At 37.2% G+C, this 19,640-nt stretch overlaps 1 protein-coding gene across 2 annotated transcripts; it reads left to right on the top strand.

Annotated features, from left to right (window-relative positions):
- Positions 1-912: 912 nt before the first annotated feature.
- Positions 913-18,590, top strand: tfap2b (transcription factor AP-2 beta). 2 transcript variants are annotated; one of them, XM_028439547.1, is made up of 7 exons: positions 913-988; positions 3,506-3,967; positions 4,958-5,006; positions 10,391-10,610; positions 10,758-10,876; positions 11,618-11,759; positions 17,865-18,590. In XM_028439547.1, exons 1-7 carry the CDS (start codon positions 941-943, stop codon positions 18,154-18,156), a joined length of 1,332 nt encoding a protein of 443 aa, XP_028295348.1. In that variant the 5' UTR covers positions 913-940; the 3' UTR covers positions 18,157-18,590. The 2 variants fall into 2 exon arrangements, with proteins under 2 accessions (XP_028295348.1, XP_028295349.1); XM_028439548.1 differs by lacking the exon at positions 913-988 and adding an exon at positions 3,019-3,319.
- The last annotated feature ends 1,050 nt before the right edge of the window (positions 18,591-19,640 follow it).

Raw genomic sequence — 19,640 nt, 5'->3', positions numbered from 1 at the left:
CACACCTGCACTGATTATTTTAAAGAGTGACACAGTTATGAAAGAGACAATTCATATGCACTGTATAAAGATACTGTAAATGTCTAAATATGGAAGACTATTCCATCGTCAGTCCTAATGGCTGACCAACCAATGCAGCATCAAACACATATTAAATATTATGTTTATGTTATTGTTACAATAAAACAATAAAAGTAAGTTTCACAATGTCCAAATTATTGCACATTTGTGTGTGCTTCAAAGAAATAAATAGAGCAAATGAATGCATGGTGATGTTTTATAATGATCATGTATCTCATGTACCTTTTTTCAGCAGGAATGAATTTTCTGCTACAGCCTGAAGAGATATGACTGATGTATTGCATTATGGGAAAATCTAAATTCTTTGTAAACAGTGTCATAATTTAACATCGTCTTGTGAATTTTTTTTAATGTTTTTTTTTTTTGTCACCAAGTAAATAAAAAAGCTTATTTTCTGCATTATGTTGTGTACAGAGATATGGTTCCTCCAGTTGATATTTCTACCCAACATTTATGTCAAATTCAAACATTTAAATGAAATTCACTATTTCTTCATATTTTATTAACATAAAAGAGAAATGTTCTTTATCATAATTGTGGGTGTGTATTAAATCTAAACTGTAACAGTAGCTCTAAGACTTGAATATGTCGTTCACTGTTCCTTTAAGCATGAGTAAAAGCAGAGATGCTGAGTACAACTTGCATTATGTGCTTTTGTGCGTCGTTCACATGCACGTTGGCAATCACGCACTCATTTCAGGGGTTCCCCATTCACAAAGCCTGCCTGAGAGCATGGGGGGCGGAGGAATGAGGGGCAGGGGGCGGGGGATGGATGGAGGGATGCAGGAGAGAGAGAGAGAGTTGACACATCATCTCCTCACTTGGCTGCATTCGGTTTACCGACACCGGAGAAGCGACCATGCTGTGGAAACTAGTAGAGAATGTCAAGTATGAAGATATTTATGAGGTAACGTTGCTGTGCAGCTGTTTGTGACTTGGGGGACTGTGGATTTATTAGACATGCTGATGATGGACACATTGAGGTGGTTTTCATGAAGCTGTCGGCCTGGGATTTTACTGCTGACTGTGAGCGTGATTTGGTGGAGATATTGTTATTGAACCACATGCAAGTTGATGGTGTCAGAAATGTTTTTTTTTTTGTTTTTTGTTTTTTTTAAGCAAAATGGTTTTAGGTTTTTAGTGCTAGATAAACCCACTTTGGTTTCACACTGCATATGATGGAGTCCATAAAAAAGAAAGAAAGAAAAAAGAAATCTAAGAGCCATGCAATAAAGTGTCTGTATGTGTTTAAAAGAGTTACGATGTACTCAGGTATTTTGAACCTCTTTATTATTATTATTATTATTATTATTATTATTATTATTATTATAATAATAATAATAATAATAATAATAATAATAATAATAATAATAATAATATGTAGTTATTAAAAAAATACAATATGAAATGTTTTAAAATGTGCGAAACGTTTAACTAAGTATACATTGAAAAAACAGGAAACATGTATAAATATTTGGAAGGAGAAAAAAGCCGATAATAACGCGGTGTGCGCAGGGCGGGAAACCCCAGCATTGAAAGGGCTCGAGCACAAAGCGCGCGGCAGATAAAGTGCTGCTCGTGAGGCCCTCTCGACCCGACACGGCGGGAAACCCGTTGTCTCGTGCCGCACGTGTTTTTTCTCCCACGGCGCGAGACTGGAAGGAGACGATGATGTTGTCAAACAAGTGAGTGAAAGGAGTGAAACGAAAAGGGAGCCATGGAGAGTTTAATGACTTCTTTTGAGCTCCTCCGCCACCATTGGTGTTTCCAATGGGGTTTTTCACAGAGGCACAAAAGGCAGCTGTAAACCCTTTGACCCTGACCGGGTCCCGGAACCTACACTGGGTTGGGGGTGGGGGGTGGGGGGAGGCCAATGGCCATGTAGGCTACAGACCTGCACTAAATGCATAGACTCATTACAGGTGGCAGAGCTACATGTTTGTGTGGAACAAATGCAAAAGTAGCTGTGAGGCAGTGGTTCTTTACCCACTGGATAATATATAGCATCTGTTTTATTTTTGTGTGCATTTCCTCTCTTTACAACCAAACTTAATCCATGAGGGTTAGCCTTGTTCTTTTGAATGAAATTGATTCTATGCTGATTTTATTGCAAATATAACGTACATTTTGGATAATTCAAGGTACTTTACAAAGAAACATGGACACCAAAAGATGCCTTTTCAAAACAGCTCTAACAAGGATATATTTTCATCTTGGAACATTTTAAATAGCCTATTAAACTATTTCTTGATTGATTTTATTTCTTCAAAAAGTTTATGACTTGTGTTGCAAATCTAAGCTATACAGCTCCAAATCAATCCCTGTTTTTTGTTAAATTGAAATGTAATGCATATTTGTGTAAAAATCGATCTTGTAAAAAAAAAAAAAATGATAGCAGCTGCTTATCATCACACTTTACATTAATCATATTTTAATTCCATAAGATTTAACTGATGTTTAAACTTTTTAATAAAATGAAATTGAATCGAATATAGAAAGCAGAAAAAATGTATATTATCATCATTGAGTGTTTTATTATTTTGTTTGTATTTGTTGCAAAGTTTAATGGGTAGCCCCCCAAAAAACAAAACAAAAAAAAATGACAAAATGTGCTTGTGAGGGACCGGGATAATGTTCCTCTGTACAAAACACGGTATGGCAGACCAAGTTTTGCAACCACTGGTACAGAAGAGCTGTGCAAAAGTTATAAGCCCTGGAATTTGGACACATTAGATGATTATTATTATTAGCACCTTTGGATTTCCATCCCTGGTTTGGTCCTTTGAGCTTCAAGGCTTTGTGTAAGTGTGTGAGTTCAGTCCCTTGGTGATGGGGTGGTGTTGGGGGGTATTGGGGGGGCATCCCGGGTCTGAGCTGCATGTAGTCCTCTTTCTGTTTCCGGTGTCGTTTCGGGGCTCCACTGGCTTTAAACGTCACTCAGGTTGTGGAGGGCTTGGCGCCTGCAGTCCATGCCTCCCGCACATTAATATTCCTCTAAGTCGCTGCAGTCATGAATAACAATCGCTCGGTTTATCGGGGGTAGAGGCGGGAGCAGCGGCGCTCACAGCTCAGAGCAGCTCCGGGCGGACGACGGTTCGGACCGTGCCCGCGGAGACACGCTGTGTTCTACCTGGGATGAGTTAGTCTGACACGGCTCAGCACGGTCTGTAGCCACTGTTTCCCCGTGTTTCCCCCGTTAGAAACCGGACAGATGTTGGTTCACTCCTACTCCAGCGCGGTGAGTTTCCTTTTCCCTGAGCATTCCTGAGTTTACCGTTGTTTAGATAATACAGCTTTCATTACCCCCCGGTAACGCGGCGAGGTCCCGGGCAGAGCCACACATGCCGGGGGCCTCGGTAATACTGTGTTAAGGTTTCCCTCAGTGATGGAGCTGATGTTTTCATGTTCTTCTTTCTTGCTTAAGGACCGGCACGACGGCGTCTCGAGCCACAGCTCGCGCCTGTCCCAGCTGGGCTCGGTGTCGCACGCGGGACCCTACTCCAGCGCCCCGCCGCTGTCACACGCACCCTCCTCGGACTTCCAGCCCCCGTATTTCCCACCGCCGTACCAACCGCTCGCTCACTACCAGAGCCAGGACCCGTACTCTCACGTCGGAGACCCGTACTCCCTGAACTCGCTGCACCAGAGCCAGCAGGGGGCATGGGGGGCACGGCAGCGGCAGGACCCCGGCGGGGACCGGATGGATGGCTCCGGTCTTCTGGCTCAGCCCCGGGCCTCGCTGCCTCAGCTGTCCGGCCTGGACCCGCGGCGGGACTACGGAAGCGTGCGGCGGCCTGACGTGCTGCTGCACTCCGCTCACCCGGGACTGGAGCACGGGATCGGGGACGGACTGCTGCACGGGCTGCACGGCATGGAGGATGTTCAGGTTAGTGGCTTTAAAACCACTTTAGAGCCGAGAAGGCAACTTAAAGGCCCAACCAACTTAGTTTATTTCTTTATTATCATTTTAAATGGATGATATAAAACACGACTTTGCATGATAAAATGTGCTTTGTAAAATAATATAATCATAACTTGTTTACACATAAATGGCATTGCAAGCTTTGACTTCAGGCACATTTTCCTGTAAATGATGATTGTAATTATAATCGTATTTTTTCTACTGTATTGCTGAATTTTGTTTATAAAAAAAATGATTGGAGGTAGCCTATAGGTGAAAGTACTTGTGTGATTATACAATCATGCATTTTTTGTTATTATTAATAATATGAATCAAATAATACAAATCACACAAATTATCTTATTCTGATGAAACAAAAATGCTCTTGGGCTTTAAAAAAAAAAAAAAAAAATATATATATAAATATAATTTTATTTATTTTTTGTTCCTTCACTAAATCAAACACATTAAATATTTTTTTCTAAATGTAACCTATATTATTATTATTATTTTGTTATTATTATTATTATTATTATTATTATTATTATTATTATTATTATTATTATTATTAATACATTTTTTCAGGTAATTTCAGAATTTCAATTAGTCTTTTTGCTTTTATAGTCTATAGTAATTTTTAATCTTCCCCTGGTTTCCCCCTCAGGGCACAGTCGTCACATTCAGTTTTCCATTTCCCAGCCTCCACAGATTGTCATTCTTGGCGTCTGTTATTTGTTCCATGTATCTATTAGTGATCTAATCTTATTTCCGTGTAGTTTTATTTTAAGTCAACACCAGGTTTGTCAGACGATTTGTTCAGGAGGATAAATGGATCAGATTGATAAAATAATGTTACTGATGTAAAATGATCAAACAGCATCACTGTGCAGGATTTAATTTTGATTATATTTTAATAGCATATACACGAAGAGCCAGATTTTAACTGTTTTAATTTTATTTATTTTTTTTAAACAGACCATCGAAGATGCAAATGGCACATTAGACCAATCTGTGATTAAAAAAGGTGGGTTTTTACACACACACACACACACACACGACCATGAAAAAATATTTTTTTTTTTTATTTAATAACTGATCATATGAATCATATGAATTTGAATTTTCAAATATAGGCCCTTTGGTGATCACGTTAATATATCTTTAATTTATTGATTATTTAAAAGTGACAATTCACATAAATAAGCCAGAGTTAGCTAAAAAAAGAAAAGAAAAAAGGCTAGTTTTCATCTGGTGTCCCTGGCCACATTTTAAAAGGCAAAAAAAGCCTGGACTAAAACTCTTAGAATGGCCACACAGTAAATTACAGCTGGAACACAGTTCAAACAAAATAGTCAATCCATACTTAACACAAGAGAAACAAACAGTGTACAAAAATAAAATAAATGTCTGTCAGTGTGAACATAATTGGTGGTCAAGGAGCCAATTTTGTTGATTTTGATTTGAAACAAACTCAGTTTAAATGCTGACAGATTTTATTCTGTATTTCCAGGTTATAATCACAGGCCTACAGGCTACAAACGGTGATTAATAGTGATAAGTCGTGGTCATGAAGAGGCCAATGTTTTGCTGTTTTTGGGTTCACGGTGACGTCTAAAGCTGGGTTAACGACCCCCGTGTATTGACTGGCAGGCAGCTGTGATGATGTGCGCTGATTTAGTTACGGGGCGTTGAGTGACTGAGCTCCCCGCGGGGCATTTAAGCCGCTGATGTAATAAATGGCAGCGCTCACGGAGCTCTGCTGAGCTCGTTTACAGCTAATCTGCGGCATTATCCCCCGCGGAGCCATCACAACCTGTGCGTGGAGCCACGAGGCTTGGCTGCACCGCCGTGTTTCCCTCCTTAAAGCCCATTAACGAGGCGCATTAACGGCCAGGGACGGAGCGGCATCCACAGCCGCCGGTGGGAGTTTAACCGGCCGTGGAGAGAAGACCGAGAGGTGGTTAATGCGATCCGAGAGCGCGAGCCAATCAACAATCGATGACGGCGTAATGAGAACGTCGCGCGACATTAAATAACAGCAAATGCCGGGCACGTGGGCTCGTCATTAAGGCCAGGCCTCCCACAGAGCGCGCGTGGCATTATGCGCCAAATAAGGCTTGGAAGCAGGAAAAACTCAGAATAAAAAAAACAGTGTTTCACCTTGATTCTAGATTACTATTGTAACTATAGTTATACATTGACCCTTAGGCATGTAGATGACGTCACAAATGTATTTTAATCCCCCCACATTTATTTTAAATCGGGCTGTATTCAAAATAATAAACTGCACCGTTATGTCCACTATGTCATTTTGGAGACTCCCTATGAACCATAAACTAAAAACTAAAGTTTCCTACTTATTCTAAACCTATTTGGGGCATTCTATCAAACACATATTCTCTTCAATTATGTAAACTTTTTCAGCTTTTATGCAAAATATTATGTTTTTATGAGTGTACAACTCTACCAAGATGTGTTTGCTAGCCATATGCTTGCTAGCATTATTTATTTATGCTCAAAATTAGCTAGAATAGTCACTAACGAAACATATGATGACGTTTCGATAGTGACATGATCATTTCGGTATAGTGACGAAAGGAAATGGCAAGTAGTTTTGAAATAATTGTGTTCACAAAGGGGTTTATACTAAGTGATTGTCTTCAAGAATCATCATTTAAATCATCTATTTAAAGCAAATAAGCATGTTTTTGTTTTTTTTAATGTACTGCTGGTTTGTGTTTGTAATTGTAGAGTTCAGGGAGAAAGAATCAAGACATCAACATGCCTTAACCAGATAAAAAAAAAAGTGTAGAAGAAAGGTTGAGAGAATACAGGAAAAGAGTGAAAGCTGACCCAGTTAAACACCAAGATATATTTGAAGCAGGAAAGAGAAATAAATAAGAAAAGAAGGAAAGTTGAAAAGTGTCAACAATTTATCAGCCACGGAGCAAAAGAAGGTCAGACGATCATGACCAGAGAAGTACGAGAAAGGCAAAGACGTGTAACGACAAACAATTACAAAAATTAGTGCAGGCGGTCAAAGATGCGCAGCGCAAGGCAGCAAAATAGTTTGAGATTAGTAATTGTTTGACAGTTTTTTTATGAGAGTGTGTGTGTGTGTGTGTGTGTGTTCCCTGAGGTTATTGTTTTCCTTTTTGTGGGTTTTTGATGAGGCGTTCATGATTAGTTCATCCTTTCTGATTTAACTGCACAGCATACTGTGTATTTTTCTTCAAGAAGTTGAATTTATTTGTGTGTTTATTAGTTACACTCCCTTCAATGAAACATTGGATAGTGTTCAGAAGCCTGACAGTTTGTTCTTCTCTTTTTAAAACTGAACCCACGTGGGTAATTATTTTCAATTGATATGAAATGGTTATGGATTAACAGTTTTCTCCAAAAATAAATGATTTTATTGACCGCAAAACATATGTGTTTTGTAATATTTCCAACATGAAGCATGTTATGAGTTAATATTAAACAATAAGGTTGAGGGAATATGATACAACCTTGCAATCAAAATACTGGTCACTACCGAAACGTGTACAGTCACTACGGAAACACTGTTTACATAACAAATAAAGTGTATTGAGTTATCAACTAAAATATTATGATACTGATTGGTTAAATGTGTTTCATTTCATAAATCATGAACTCTGAAATCAATCTGATCAGTGTTGTATATTTTAGAAAGAAAGATTGCACATCGATTTTCAAGAATTTTATTAATTGAAGTAAGAACATTTGTTAAAATAATTATTGTGAAAAACCTCAATAAAAAATTGTAACAATAATCTTTACACAAGGGAAGTAAACATTATATTACCAAAGTTAACATAATATTTTTTGTTTCAGTAGTGACAAATTTGAGGGGAGGAAAAACATTTTCAAACAGTCTGAAAATGCAATATAAAAGTTGAGCCTTCTTTTTCTAGAAATGTGTACTTAAATTACTGTACAATATATATAGGGACAAAGTTTGGGAATAAAACTTACAAAATTTGAAAATATTTCCCACCTCACTTTGAACCAATTTGGTAGAATGACCCATTTATGAACACTAACCAGTTAGATATTTGGCATTGAAGTCAAATAAAACATTGTTTTTCAAATTGAGAGATTATGTAGTCGTTTGACGTCAGTAAGACCTGCTTGTGACCTGATTTATAATTTGGGAATATGTAGGAAGTACAGTATGTTGTTATCACGTTTATTTGTACTTGTTTCTTTAAATTCATGTACAAAAAAACATGTGACTAATATTAAAATCCTAAAATCCAATGTAGTTCTTTCATAAATGTTTTGCTATATTGTGTGTATTATCAAATAAATCAAATTGACAAATCTCTCGGCCTCTTTTTAAATAAAAAAATGTGCAACACGTCATAATTATATCTGATTAAACATGATTCATTAACAAATAATCAATATTGGCTTATTGACTTTTTTCAGTTCGTACACAAGAATGCAGTCGTATTTAAATGAACAATTTAATGTTGATGATAATGTGGCCTGTATGATCATTGTTTTCCTAATTTTCCCACTCTGGAAAATCCTCCTGCATTCCAGATGTGACTCTGAATGTCTGGATTTGGTCCGTCAAGTCTTTATTTTGACACATCAGTGAATGTTGTTTGTTCATCTATTGATTGTATGTGTTTGAAGTGTGTAATGAACATGTCTGCATGGATTTTCTGTGACTTTTGTTTTTGTTTTCTAACTGTGCTGTATTTAAGGAGGCCAATCATTTAAATGATTGTTGATTATAGAACTCAGTCTAACCACTACACAGATATATCAGATCCATTTATAACATTGAGATCAGGTGAAGTGTTTCACATGTTATTGTTTAGTGTTGATCAGATGTGACGGAAGCAGGAACTATTGAAGGAAATTTAAACTGGTGTGGTATTAAAGCTTGTGTATGTGGCGGTAGGTCTAATCCATGCAACATTAGTGTGTGTGTGTATTCAGAGTCACTCTAAATATGAATTATAATACCCTTTCATACAAATATATGTGAGGCAAAACACAGGCAACTCTCAGCCTGAGAGCCAAACGCGGCCCTCGGTGAAATTTTGTGCGGCCCGCAAAGTAAACACACAAAGTTACAGAAAAAATATCACAAAATGATTCTAAAAATGTACAAAATGATAGAAAAATACACAAAAAGGACAGCAAACAGAAACAAAATTAAATCACTCCAAAAACACACAACATAACAAAAATATACAAAACAGCCACAAAAAGACAACAAAAACCTTTGTTATTTCCTGTATTAAAGCTCAGATTGGTCATTATTTTCAATGCTGACATGAATGTTGAAGACGTGGCCCTCGGATCTGACAATCCCGTTATTGTGGCCCTCATGTGATAAAAGTGGCTGCTTTAGAGTGTGCAAACATATTTAGTTTTTGTTTACAGTATATGTTACAGAACTTTTGATATTATTTTCCTATGGAGTGCATGGGCTGTTATGTGTAATGTGATTTGTATTGTTTATGCTTTATATAAATGTTTATTGATTTTTTTGTGTTTTTGTAAAAAAAAAAAAAAAAAAAAAAGGCTGTAGATTTTTATTTTGTGTCGCTTTCTAGTGTATTTATGATTATTTTTGTATACTCTTTAATGGTTCCATTATATTAGTTGTTGATTGTGGTATGGCCTTCATGTGGTAAATGTCTAGGTTGTGTGTTGCATTTATGTTTATAATTCTATATGTTTGTTCATAAATGTTATTATATTGCAGGTGTAGGTTGTTCTGGAATTATCGTAGGGCTGGGCAAAAAAATTTGATTTAATCGATTTATCAAATTTGTAGATAAAACGATTTACATTTTTCAAATTTGAGTTTAAAAAAAAAAAAAATAATAATAATATATATTTTTTTTCCACCACAGTTTTCTTGGACTTTTTCATGTTCCGTCCTTGTGGGTTACTGTAGCGCAATGTGTTACATTTGTTTACCCATTGAGTAGGCTATGTGATTGCCACAGGCATGTTTAATTTTTTATTCGCACTATGCTGAGATGCTAAGGGGAGAGTTTATTTTTTTTTTAATTGTAATATTATATGTCATAAAATATATCTGATTTCTTAATCAGAAAATTGAAGCTACGATGAAGTTACTGTTGCACTTTTGTTTAAACCTGGGTTAAGGCTTGAAATTGTTGAATGACAGAGAATCATTTACTTTTTATTTTGGGATTGTTCTACGCATTTCAACTATTGAGGACAATCACAGCAATAAAGTTACACTTTTGATAATGTATCTGATGTCTCAACTTTTTCTTTAAAAAATCCGAGATTGTTTTTTTTAGGCAAAATCCCCCAGCCCTAAATTATTGTGATGTGAACAGCTGATCCAACATCAAATCCTGAACAAAGCTGATTTTCTCTCCTCTGCAGTCCCCATGCCGCCTAAGACTGTGGGCTCTCTGATGCTGGGTAAGGACGGGCTGATGGGCGGAGTCACAGTCAACATAAACGAGGTGTTCTGCTCGGTTCCGGGCCGTCTATCACTGCTCAGCTCCACCTCCAAGTACAAAGTGACTGTAGGGGAGGTGCAGAGGAGGCTTTCCCCACCCGAGTGCCTCAACGCCTCCCTGCTGGGGGGCGTGTTGAGAAGGTATTTGATTGATTTAATCCTCCGGGGGGCCAAACTGGAGCACTGAACAGACATAAGTCAATAATTTGACACTATTCTGAATAATTGTTTGTATATTCACACGTCATGCACCCAATGGATAACATCATGCTTGATTTCCCACTTTAGAGCAAAGTCAAAAAATGGAGGAAAGTGTCTGAGGGAGAAGTTGGAGAAGATTGGACTCAATCTGCCAGCAGGGAGACGTAAAGCTGCCAACGTCACACTGTTAACATCTCTCGTAGAAGGTGATCTATCGATTGTTCCACTGTACTCAAGCAAAAATGGACGATTCAAACTTGAAATTAGGTGTTGAATTATGATAACAAAGGGCTTTTTTTGTCTTCGTGTATTCACAGCATTTGAAGCGTGTTCAAAATAGGTTTTTAAGTCTTCATTATGTCCCCATAAAACAAAGCTGCAAAGATTCCTGCAGAAATGTTATTTTCAGTGCACATTTTTAACAAAAACTGTACAATTGTGAACCTACCACACAGTTGCATTGTAATTAGAGTTTTTAAAGGTATGCTTTAAAGTGTCACTTATGTCACTGAGACATAAAACTACATGAATAGTCTGTTAATTGTTAATCATTAATCTTTACTGTTTCTAATTTTAAATCTTGCTCCATGTTTTAAATTTAGCAACAGTACGACATAATGGACACTGGGCATTCATAGTGTTCTACACTAATCTACACCCCATTACTTGTTTTCCATCAATATCAACTACACCCACTGGAAACCTAGTTGACCCTGAATCAAAAATAACAACTTTATTCAAATAAGTCAATATAACTTGATTGTTTTTTTTGTTTGTTATTTTCCGTTTAGCATGCCTGTTTTAAAAAACTGAATTGGGAAATAATAATAATAATATTAATAATAATAATAAATGTGGAGCCATGATGTTTCTGTCGTCTGTTACGTCATAGCGTGGCCATACACTGACAGCACTGGTGCACCATGTCTCCGCCCTCTCTCCCTCAGGGGAAGCCGTCCACTTGGCTCGGGATTTCGGTTACATCTGTGAGACGGAGTTTCCCACTAAAGCCGTGAGCGAGTACCTTAACCGTCAGCACGCCGACCCCAGCGAGCTGCACACGCGGAAAAACATGCTGCTGGCCACAAAGTGAGTGAGATGGAGCTGCTTTAACAGGGGCCGGTCCCTACAGGGCCAGATGATGATGACAGTGTGAACTGGATGCTGAGTCATGATTAGGATGGATAGTGTCTGCCTATTTATTACCAATGAGTGACAATTACATCCTGAAAATAATATTCAAATATCATGTGTTTCAATACCTTCCATTTGTAACTTTTGTCTCTCAAGATATATAAAAGTCATAATGTTTATTAACATATTTTATACGTAATACATGTATTAGTTTGTATGTTGATATATCTAACAAGGATTTAGGGTTTAAAATGTTTCAATTATATTATATTTGGTGATATAATTTATTATAGCCTAACTAATAATAAATGTTCCACAAAAAAAATCTATGAAATTATGCACTGGACTTTGATGGATTTGATTTGATTGATGTGGACACAACATAGGGCATCGATACACAACAAAAGTCAACATACATGACAGTAGATAAAAATGCAATAATGTAAATATTTAAAAACACGGTCGGTGTCCACGGTTTGGATCAAACTCACTGACTGAAGTCATACCATCATTTGTCACTCGGAGCCTCTTAATATGATTCATTCTCTGAATCATAACCTCCAACATAAAGACACAAAGATGAGGAGGATTAAGTTGGAATACAGAGACAGAAATTAACACTATTGAAAATATGTGAATCCAGCCTCAAAACCTATATTCTGTCCTGAAAAAATGCCTTACAGTGTAAAACTCACTAGTAAAGCATCAATGATTTAAGTTCTGTTTATTTGTCTCATTAGAAGCAATGCAAACATTTACAGTAAATTAAATCTTTTTCTGTGTGGAAACAAATTAAAAGGTAACAAGATAAATATCCAGGTTTCATTGTAGTTTTTTGTCAAGAAATGGATTTTTTTTATATTAAGAAATGTGCCTTCAAAATATCAAACTGATCATTAATGACTGTAGACACCAGTGGATGGTGAAATGACAGTTCTTATATATACATGTGTTTATTTGGTTTGAATAGTAAATCTAAAAGAACAAATACACACTAAACATTTCCTTTTTAAGTTTCTTTTAATACCATCACTGGGATAAGAAACTTCCCTTTTCACTAATGGCTACTGTCAAGAACCATTTCATAACTTCATTATTTGTGGCTAAAATGATCTTTACACTAAAATAGAAGCTTAAAAACAATCTGTGATGAATTCAAATTGACTCCACTGTAATGTGATTCTTTAACTTACGAACACGGAGTGAAAAGTTGAGGTTTCCTCCTGTTAACGTCCTCACATTGCAGCTGAAGTGAATTCACACACTATAGCGTTTCTCATGCTGGATTGTAAAACCAAATCTCTGAGTTTCCACTTCTTTTTTTAAATTCCCACTCTGCTTGTGCTCCTGGTAAAGCCACTGACGTGATTTCATTTCTATGGCTGTTAAACTGTGGAAATGAATTCTGGCTCCTGTGATTGGCTTTGGAAGTGTGACGTGCTGATGCACATCCATGAAGAAGAACATCGGTGCAGGGTCTGTACTGTGTCTGTGCAGGGTCTGTACTGTGTCTGTGCAGGGTCTGTACTGTGTCTGTGCAAGGTCTGTGCTGGCTCTGTACTAGGTCTGTACTGTGTCTGTGCTGGGTCTGTGCTCCTAGGTGTGTACTGGGTCTGTGCTGCTGGGTCTGTACTGGGTCAGTACTGGGTCTGTAGTGGTCCACCATCTGCAGCCCTTCTGTGGATGTTTGATGCTCACATTCAAACCTGTTTGTGCTGCCTGTGAGAAATTCATTATTTAGCAGAGGAGTGTTTCAAGTCGTCACAAAACAACAGCCAAAGCCTTGAGTGTAGCCCGGGGTGGAAGCTTCTCCTCTTCAAACCCCTGAAAAAAACCCAGAAACCCCCCCAACCCCAGCTGGGCCCGGCCTGCTCCGCCTGTCACTCATTTGCTCGAGCTCTGCCCTAAGGCCGATACTGTGCGTGTGTGTGTGTGTGAGGCAGAAGGTGCTATCCTGAATATGAACCCTAAACCTAAATCCAGACGATGATTTGCTGGAATTAAATGAGCTGATGGGAGTGAGGAGGTGATTTACTGTGACCACAGGATTTTTAGCGTGACTTTATTTATGTATTCTCCGAAAAATGCACGTTTACATTTAAAAGTTGGCTTTTCATGTCTGAGGCTTTGAATCCTGTGGCTTTTCAGCCCCATTTTATACTTCCTTTTAGATCAATGGAGTTTGAAATATACCAAGTAGATGTAGCATTAGGTGTTGTGTTTCTATGTATATTCCACTTATTCCACTAAAAGGTGATACCCTAAGTAGTTTGTAAGTAGAAAATCTCAAACTGTGACGTAGCCAATGATGTATCGAAGCAATTATAGCTGTTTTAGCAAAATAAACTAAGTGTTGTTACATGAAAAATGACAATATCAACAATAAAAAAAATGCCCAAGATGGCTGTAAATTTTAACTAAATCCTTTTTTTTTTTTTTTTTCAATTGTCTGCACATGCTGTCAAAGGTCGACACTACAAGAAGTGCAATCACGAGACAGCAATGCATGTTTTGTTATTGCAATGAAATAAATTTATTTATTTTATTGCTTAATTGTGACCATCACCAGCCCTCCCTAAGGAAGGGTAAGAAACATTTTATTATAGGGAGGATATAAAAAGGGAGAGCAGTGTTACACCGAGGTGGAGGGGGAGGGGGACGGGAGCAAGGAGGAGAGACTCAAGGCAGGAACTAGAAATGGTGGGGAAGAGTAGATTATTTTAAAGTGAGAGTGAGATGAGAAGTTGTAGTAGAACATATTGTGCTTATTGTGTTGTGTAATCAAGCCAGTCTGGTGACAAGTGTGAAGCTTAGGTATAATGATGGTGGCTGTGGACAGAGGGAAGGAGTGAGTGGTAATACCTAAAACAGGTATTCGGAATCAACGTGTCTAAAGTTAAGCCCAGTGCTTGTTTTATCCCACATCCCAAGGCGTGCCAGTGCATCGTAGACCAGTGTATGTGCAAAAACCGCGAGATCATTTATTAACTGTGACATTCAAAAACACTTTTCTATTCATGTAATTGTCCTTGAACAGTAAGTCTTTGTTTCTATGGGAAATGATCCTTGTTTTATGGGTGTATAAATGAACTGAACTCCAGATTGAGAGCTTATATTAATTTGGCAGCTTTTATCAAGAGGTGATTCAAAGTCCATGAAGATTTTCTAAGTCAAGTTTAATTAATTAATTAATTAATTATTATTATTATTATTATTATTATTATTATTATTATTAATAATAATAATAATAATAATAATTATATAATAATAATAATAATAATTATTATTAATAATAATTATATAATAATAATAATAATAATTATAATAATAATTATTATTATTATTATTATTATTATTATTATTATTATTATAATAAATTAGAGTAATACATATAAAAGATATTTAGAATTAAAATATTGTATAGTGTAAAGAGGGAGTGTTGGAGGGAGGTTAGTGACTCATATGAACCAGATCATTTCAGTAATATGATATAAAAACCTGATTGCCTTTGAATTATTTCATAACAATACAGAAAAGAGCTCAGATTCACCATAATTTAACAAGATACTGCTTCTCTCGTCTCCTTTTTCGGCATGTACAAAAAAAAAAAAAAAAAGAATAACAAAACTTCTGTGAATGCAAACATGTCGGAAATAAACTGAATAAATAAATAAAGATATGGATTAATTCCATCACATTTTAAAGGTTTCCAGTGAAGGGAATATTACAGAGAATCAGTTTGTTTAAGTTATTGAAACAAAAACTAAAAATCCTAAAATAAATCAATTATTCTTTTCCTATGATAATCTAATCAATGCACTCATGACAAACACCTTTGCTGGAGAAGAGTCATGTGTTCAGCGATTTGTACATTTGTGCGTAGAGATACCACCAGGGGGCAGAAGCACCAACGATAAGGCCACTACTACCGTTTTAGACGGTACCTGTAATGAAGCGCTATCAAAAATCATATATAACACGAGAGCTTTAATCAGGTTATTTTCTCAAAAGTCCTTCTCGAGCAGCAGGAGATCATTAAATAGTTGCGTTCGTGAGACAAGTTTGACGCAATTTTGCTTGAAAGAGTCAGTTTGGCTGTTGCGACAGTCTGTAACCAGACTAAATGGTGATTCCGCTCGCACCGGGGGACTCCCAGCGGCTGATGGCGGCTGCCAGCTTCCACGAGGCGGACGGACTTCAGCCGTGTTGTGCCGCCGACCGGAATCTTAGTCAGATTGGTTAAAATTGTGGAAATGTTGCAGTGATTGGACAGAATTGCAGGGCTGTGCAGAATTTGCGGGGATTGGCTTTATTTGCATTAATAGTTATATTATAGTAATAATATGATATAATAATATGCAATATGACTTAGTTCACCTCCTGAAATGGAAATAGCTATATGACACAGTCAATGACTTATTTTGGGACAACATCACATATTTAAATGCAATTTTTTTGTTGTAAAACTGGTGGTTTAATGGTGGAGGTGTGAAAAAAAATAAATTTCACGATATATCGCGATTTTTTGGGTGCCGATTTTGAATCGATTTTTAAAATAAAAAAATCAATTTATGACCTTATTTTTTGAAGAATTTTTTTTCTGATATTCAATCAATATTTTTGTGTAATATTTCAGTGGTGGTTACAATGCTTTCAATGTATTACAATAGTTACTTGATGAACGTGATTTTATGATGGCAGTGTGTGATGCCTGCAATATTTATGTATGCACAGACATTTTATTTTCATATAATCTGTTCAGATCAGTGTTTAAACTGACACAATGATTTTTTCATATTTTTGTGCATTGTCAGTAACTCACTGTGATTTATTTTTAATGTTCTCACGTACAGTTGTTACAATGCCATCATTATGTTGTCATGGTTACTTTGAGACTTCTACACAGTAGTTTCAGTTAAAAGAAACTTGTTGCACTTTATTTTATGATGACAGTGTGTAACACTGTGTTTTCTTATTTTCAGTGAAAATGTGCAAAAAGACTAATAACAAATAATAAATAGGATGTTTTGAAACACAGTTTTGACTCAATTTATCCTCTGAATGATCAATATCTTCTGATGAACATATACAGCAACTTGATTTTTCATCTCTACGTTTAATTTTGATATTAACTGGGTAGAATATTGCGATATATCGCGATAATAGCGTATCGTGACCCAAGTACTGTGATACGTATCGTATTGCAACATCCTTGCCAATACTCACCACTATTTAATGGGTAGCAATTTTAGCAAACAGACAGACGCTAAATCTTGCGCAAAATACAGCAAAGAAATATCAAATTAATAAACAATTTATTTGAACAAAAGTTAACTCATTTAACTGTATTAAGCATATTTGGCTTATTATTAATAATAATAATAATAATAATAATAATAATAATAATAATGATGATTGGATTTATATTTATATACTTTTTTCAAGGAGACTCAAAGCATTTTACAGAAATCATTATTCATTTCCACCAATCGTACCGGTGGTGGTAAGCTACATTGTAGCCACAGTTGCCCTGGAGACAGAAGCTTGGCTGCCAATTTGCACCTATGGCCCCTCTGACCACCACCAACATTCATGCACAATCCATACTCATTCATACAAGGCAATGTGGGTAAAGTGCCTTGCCTGAGGACACAACAATAATGACTTGAATAGAGTGGGATTTGAACCCCCAACTCTTTGGTTACTCTACCACTGAGCCACGGTCGCTTTAAAAGTCAGTTGTGAAATCTGATTAGAAAAAGACAATGAATTGGAAACAAAGCAGAAAAAGGTGAAGTGACCTAGAAATGGATAAACTCTGAAACAGAATATGGTGAAATCTGAGCCTCTACTCATATTGTAATGAGACTTTGTTGAATGTGTGAATTATCACTCTACGATAGGCTTCACATTGGCCAATAGGGTTTGTCATGGTGAGCGAGTAGGTTTTTCACTCATTCAAAGAACATCTAGATCCTTTCCAAAGATAGTCTTGTAAGGTTAGTGTGACTGACCACAGACACAGACACTGATTGTAACGCTGCTACTTCTCTCCCACAGACAGCTGTGTAAGGAGTTCACAGACCTGCTGGCCCAGGACAGGACTCCCCTGGGAAACTCCAGACCCAGTCCCATCCTGGAGCCTGGCATCCAGAGCTGCCTCTCCCACTTCTCCTTCATCACGCATGGCTTTGGCTCTCCTGCTATCTGTGCCGCCCTCACCACCCTGCAGAACTACCTCAACGAGGCTCTAAAAGGACTCGACAAGATGTTTCTCAACAACCCGCCCAACAACCGGCACGGGGACGCTGGAGGCAAGGCCGGAGACAAAGACGAGAAGCAGCGGAAATGAAGGCGGCGCTGATAGAGATTGGAGAGAGGCAGACAGACGTTACTTCTAGCTTTACACGATGCAGCTGACCTGCTACACACAGGCTGAGGAGGTGAAGGAAACATCCGTGGGTCCGTGTCAGCCAGCACAGACAGAGTCTTCATCTGTGTTACTTTCTTTTCATTCCCTGAGGACATGGTGGTTACAGTGTTACGTCCATTTTGCTCCCTCTGCCTGTATCATGTGAGACTGAGACGCTGTGTGTGTGTGTGTGTGTGTGTGTGGGTTTGGAGACAAAAGCAAGAGCAAGAAGGCTGTTAATTTATGTGTGTAAATATTTATTTATATTAATTTAAATGGAGGGTTGTGTAAATAGTTTGCCAGCTATTTTGGAGTAGGCCTATTTATCTGTGTTTTGAACTTTGTAAGCCGGTGTGTGTGTGTGTGTGTGTGTGCGCGGGGAACAGGACTCATCTGCTGTTTTTCTGTTCTTATAGAGCTGTTGTCATGGTGCTGATGATGGGTAGACATGCTTCTAATTGTCCAGTGATTTCATTTCTATCATATTGATAATAAACCATGTGTTTTATTATGCAAGGTGTGCAACCTGCGCCTTTTTCTTCAAGGAGCTCGGACCAAGAGTCGGGAAATGTGATCAAACTTTGTGAAAGGCCAGAACAAGCTCAAACCAATTTGTTGTAGCGAATGAATAAAGATATGAATGTTACCGATTAGATGGTTAAGATGGAGGTCATCATGTACTAAATGAACCGTCTCGCCAACATACTCTGTGAAAAAAGGCAATAAATACTACATAGAGTATAGTTTATGTAATACAATGATGTCAGTGCACATCCAGAAACGCTCAGACTGAGGTCACTGATGCATTACAGATGCTCCATTAAGGCAACTGATCAAATATATCTGATCAAGTGATCCAGATTATGGATTAGAGGAGTTTTTAATTTTATGTAATATATAAAATTAATTAGGATGTACCAATCAAACTTTTTCACTTCTGATACGACACCAATATTGTGGCCTTGGGTGTTGGCTAATACCGATATTAATCCGATATGATATCAGCATGATTCATACATACTTTTATTAGTCATTTTGTAGTGTGAAATGTTAGAAAAAGCTTGTTCAAGTGATTATTACTCAAACAGAAGAATAGTAAGAGTAGGCATGAGAATAACTGACCTTTGTATTACTGACATTTTAACCTTAAACATAAAACAATTCCACAATTAGAAGACCCTGAAAAATTAGCTCATGTCTCATCATTCTCATTCTATTGGCCTTCCTTTACAGATGAATGGGGTTAAAGTTATTTACAGGCATATGGGCTATTCCCAACATTTCTGGTAAAACAAAACATTTCAAACAATAAAGACCATATCGTTATAGCTAAAATACTGTATAGTGACACTTGTTTTGTTCACGAGCCGCTCTATTTTGGAACAACAAGCAATATCCAGTTGTTTTGTAGGACTTGTCAGTAT

Source organism: Gouania willdenowi, chromosome 24 (genome assembly GCF_900634775.1).
Source record: "Gouania willdenowi chromosome 24, fGouWil2.1, whole genome shotgun sequence".
In the NCBI taxonomy this organism is placed as follows: domain Eukaryota; kingdom Metazoa; phylum Chordata; class Actinopteri; order Blenniiformes; family Gobiesocidae; genus Gouania; species Gouania willdenowi.
This window is presented reverse-complemented; position numbering and strand designations above follow the sequence as displayed.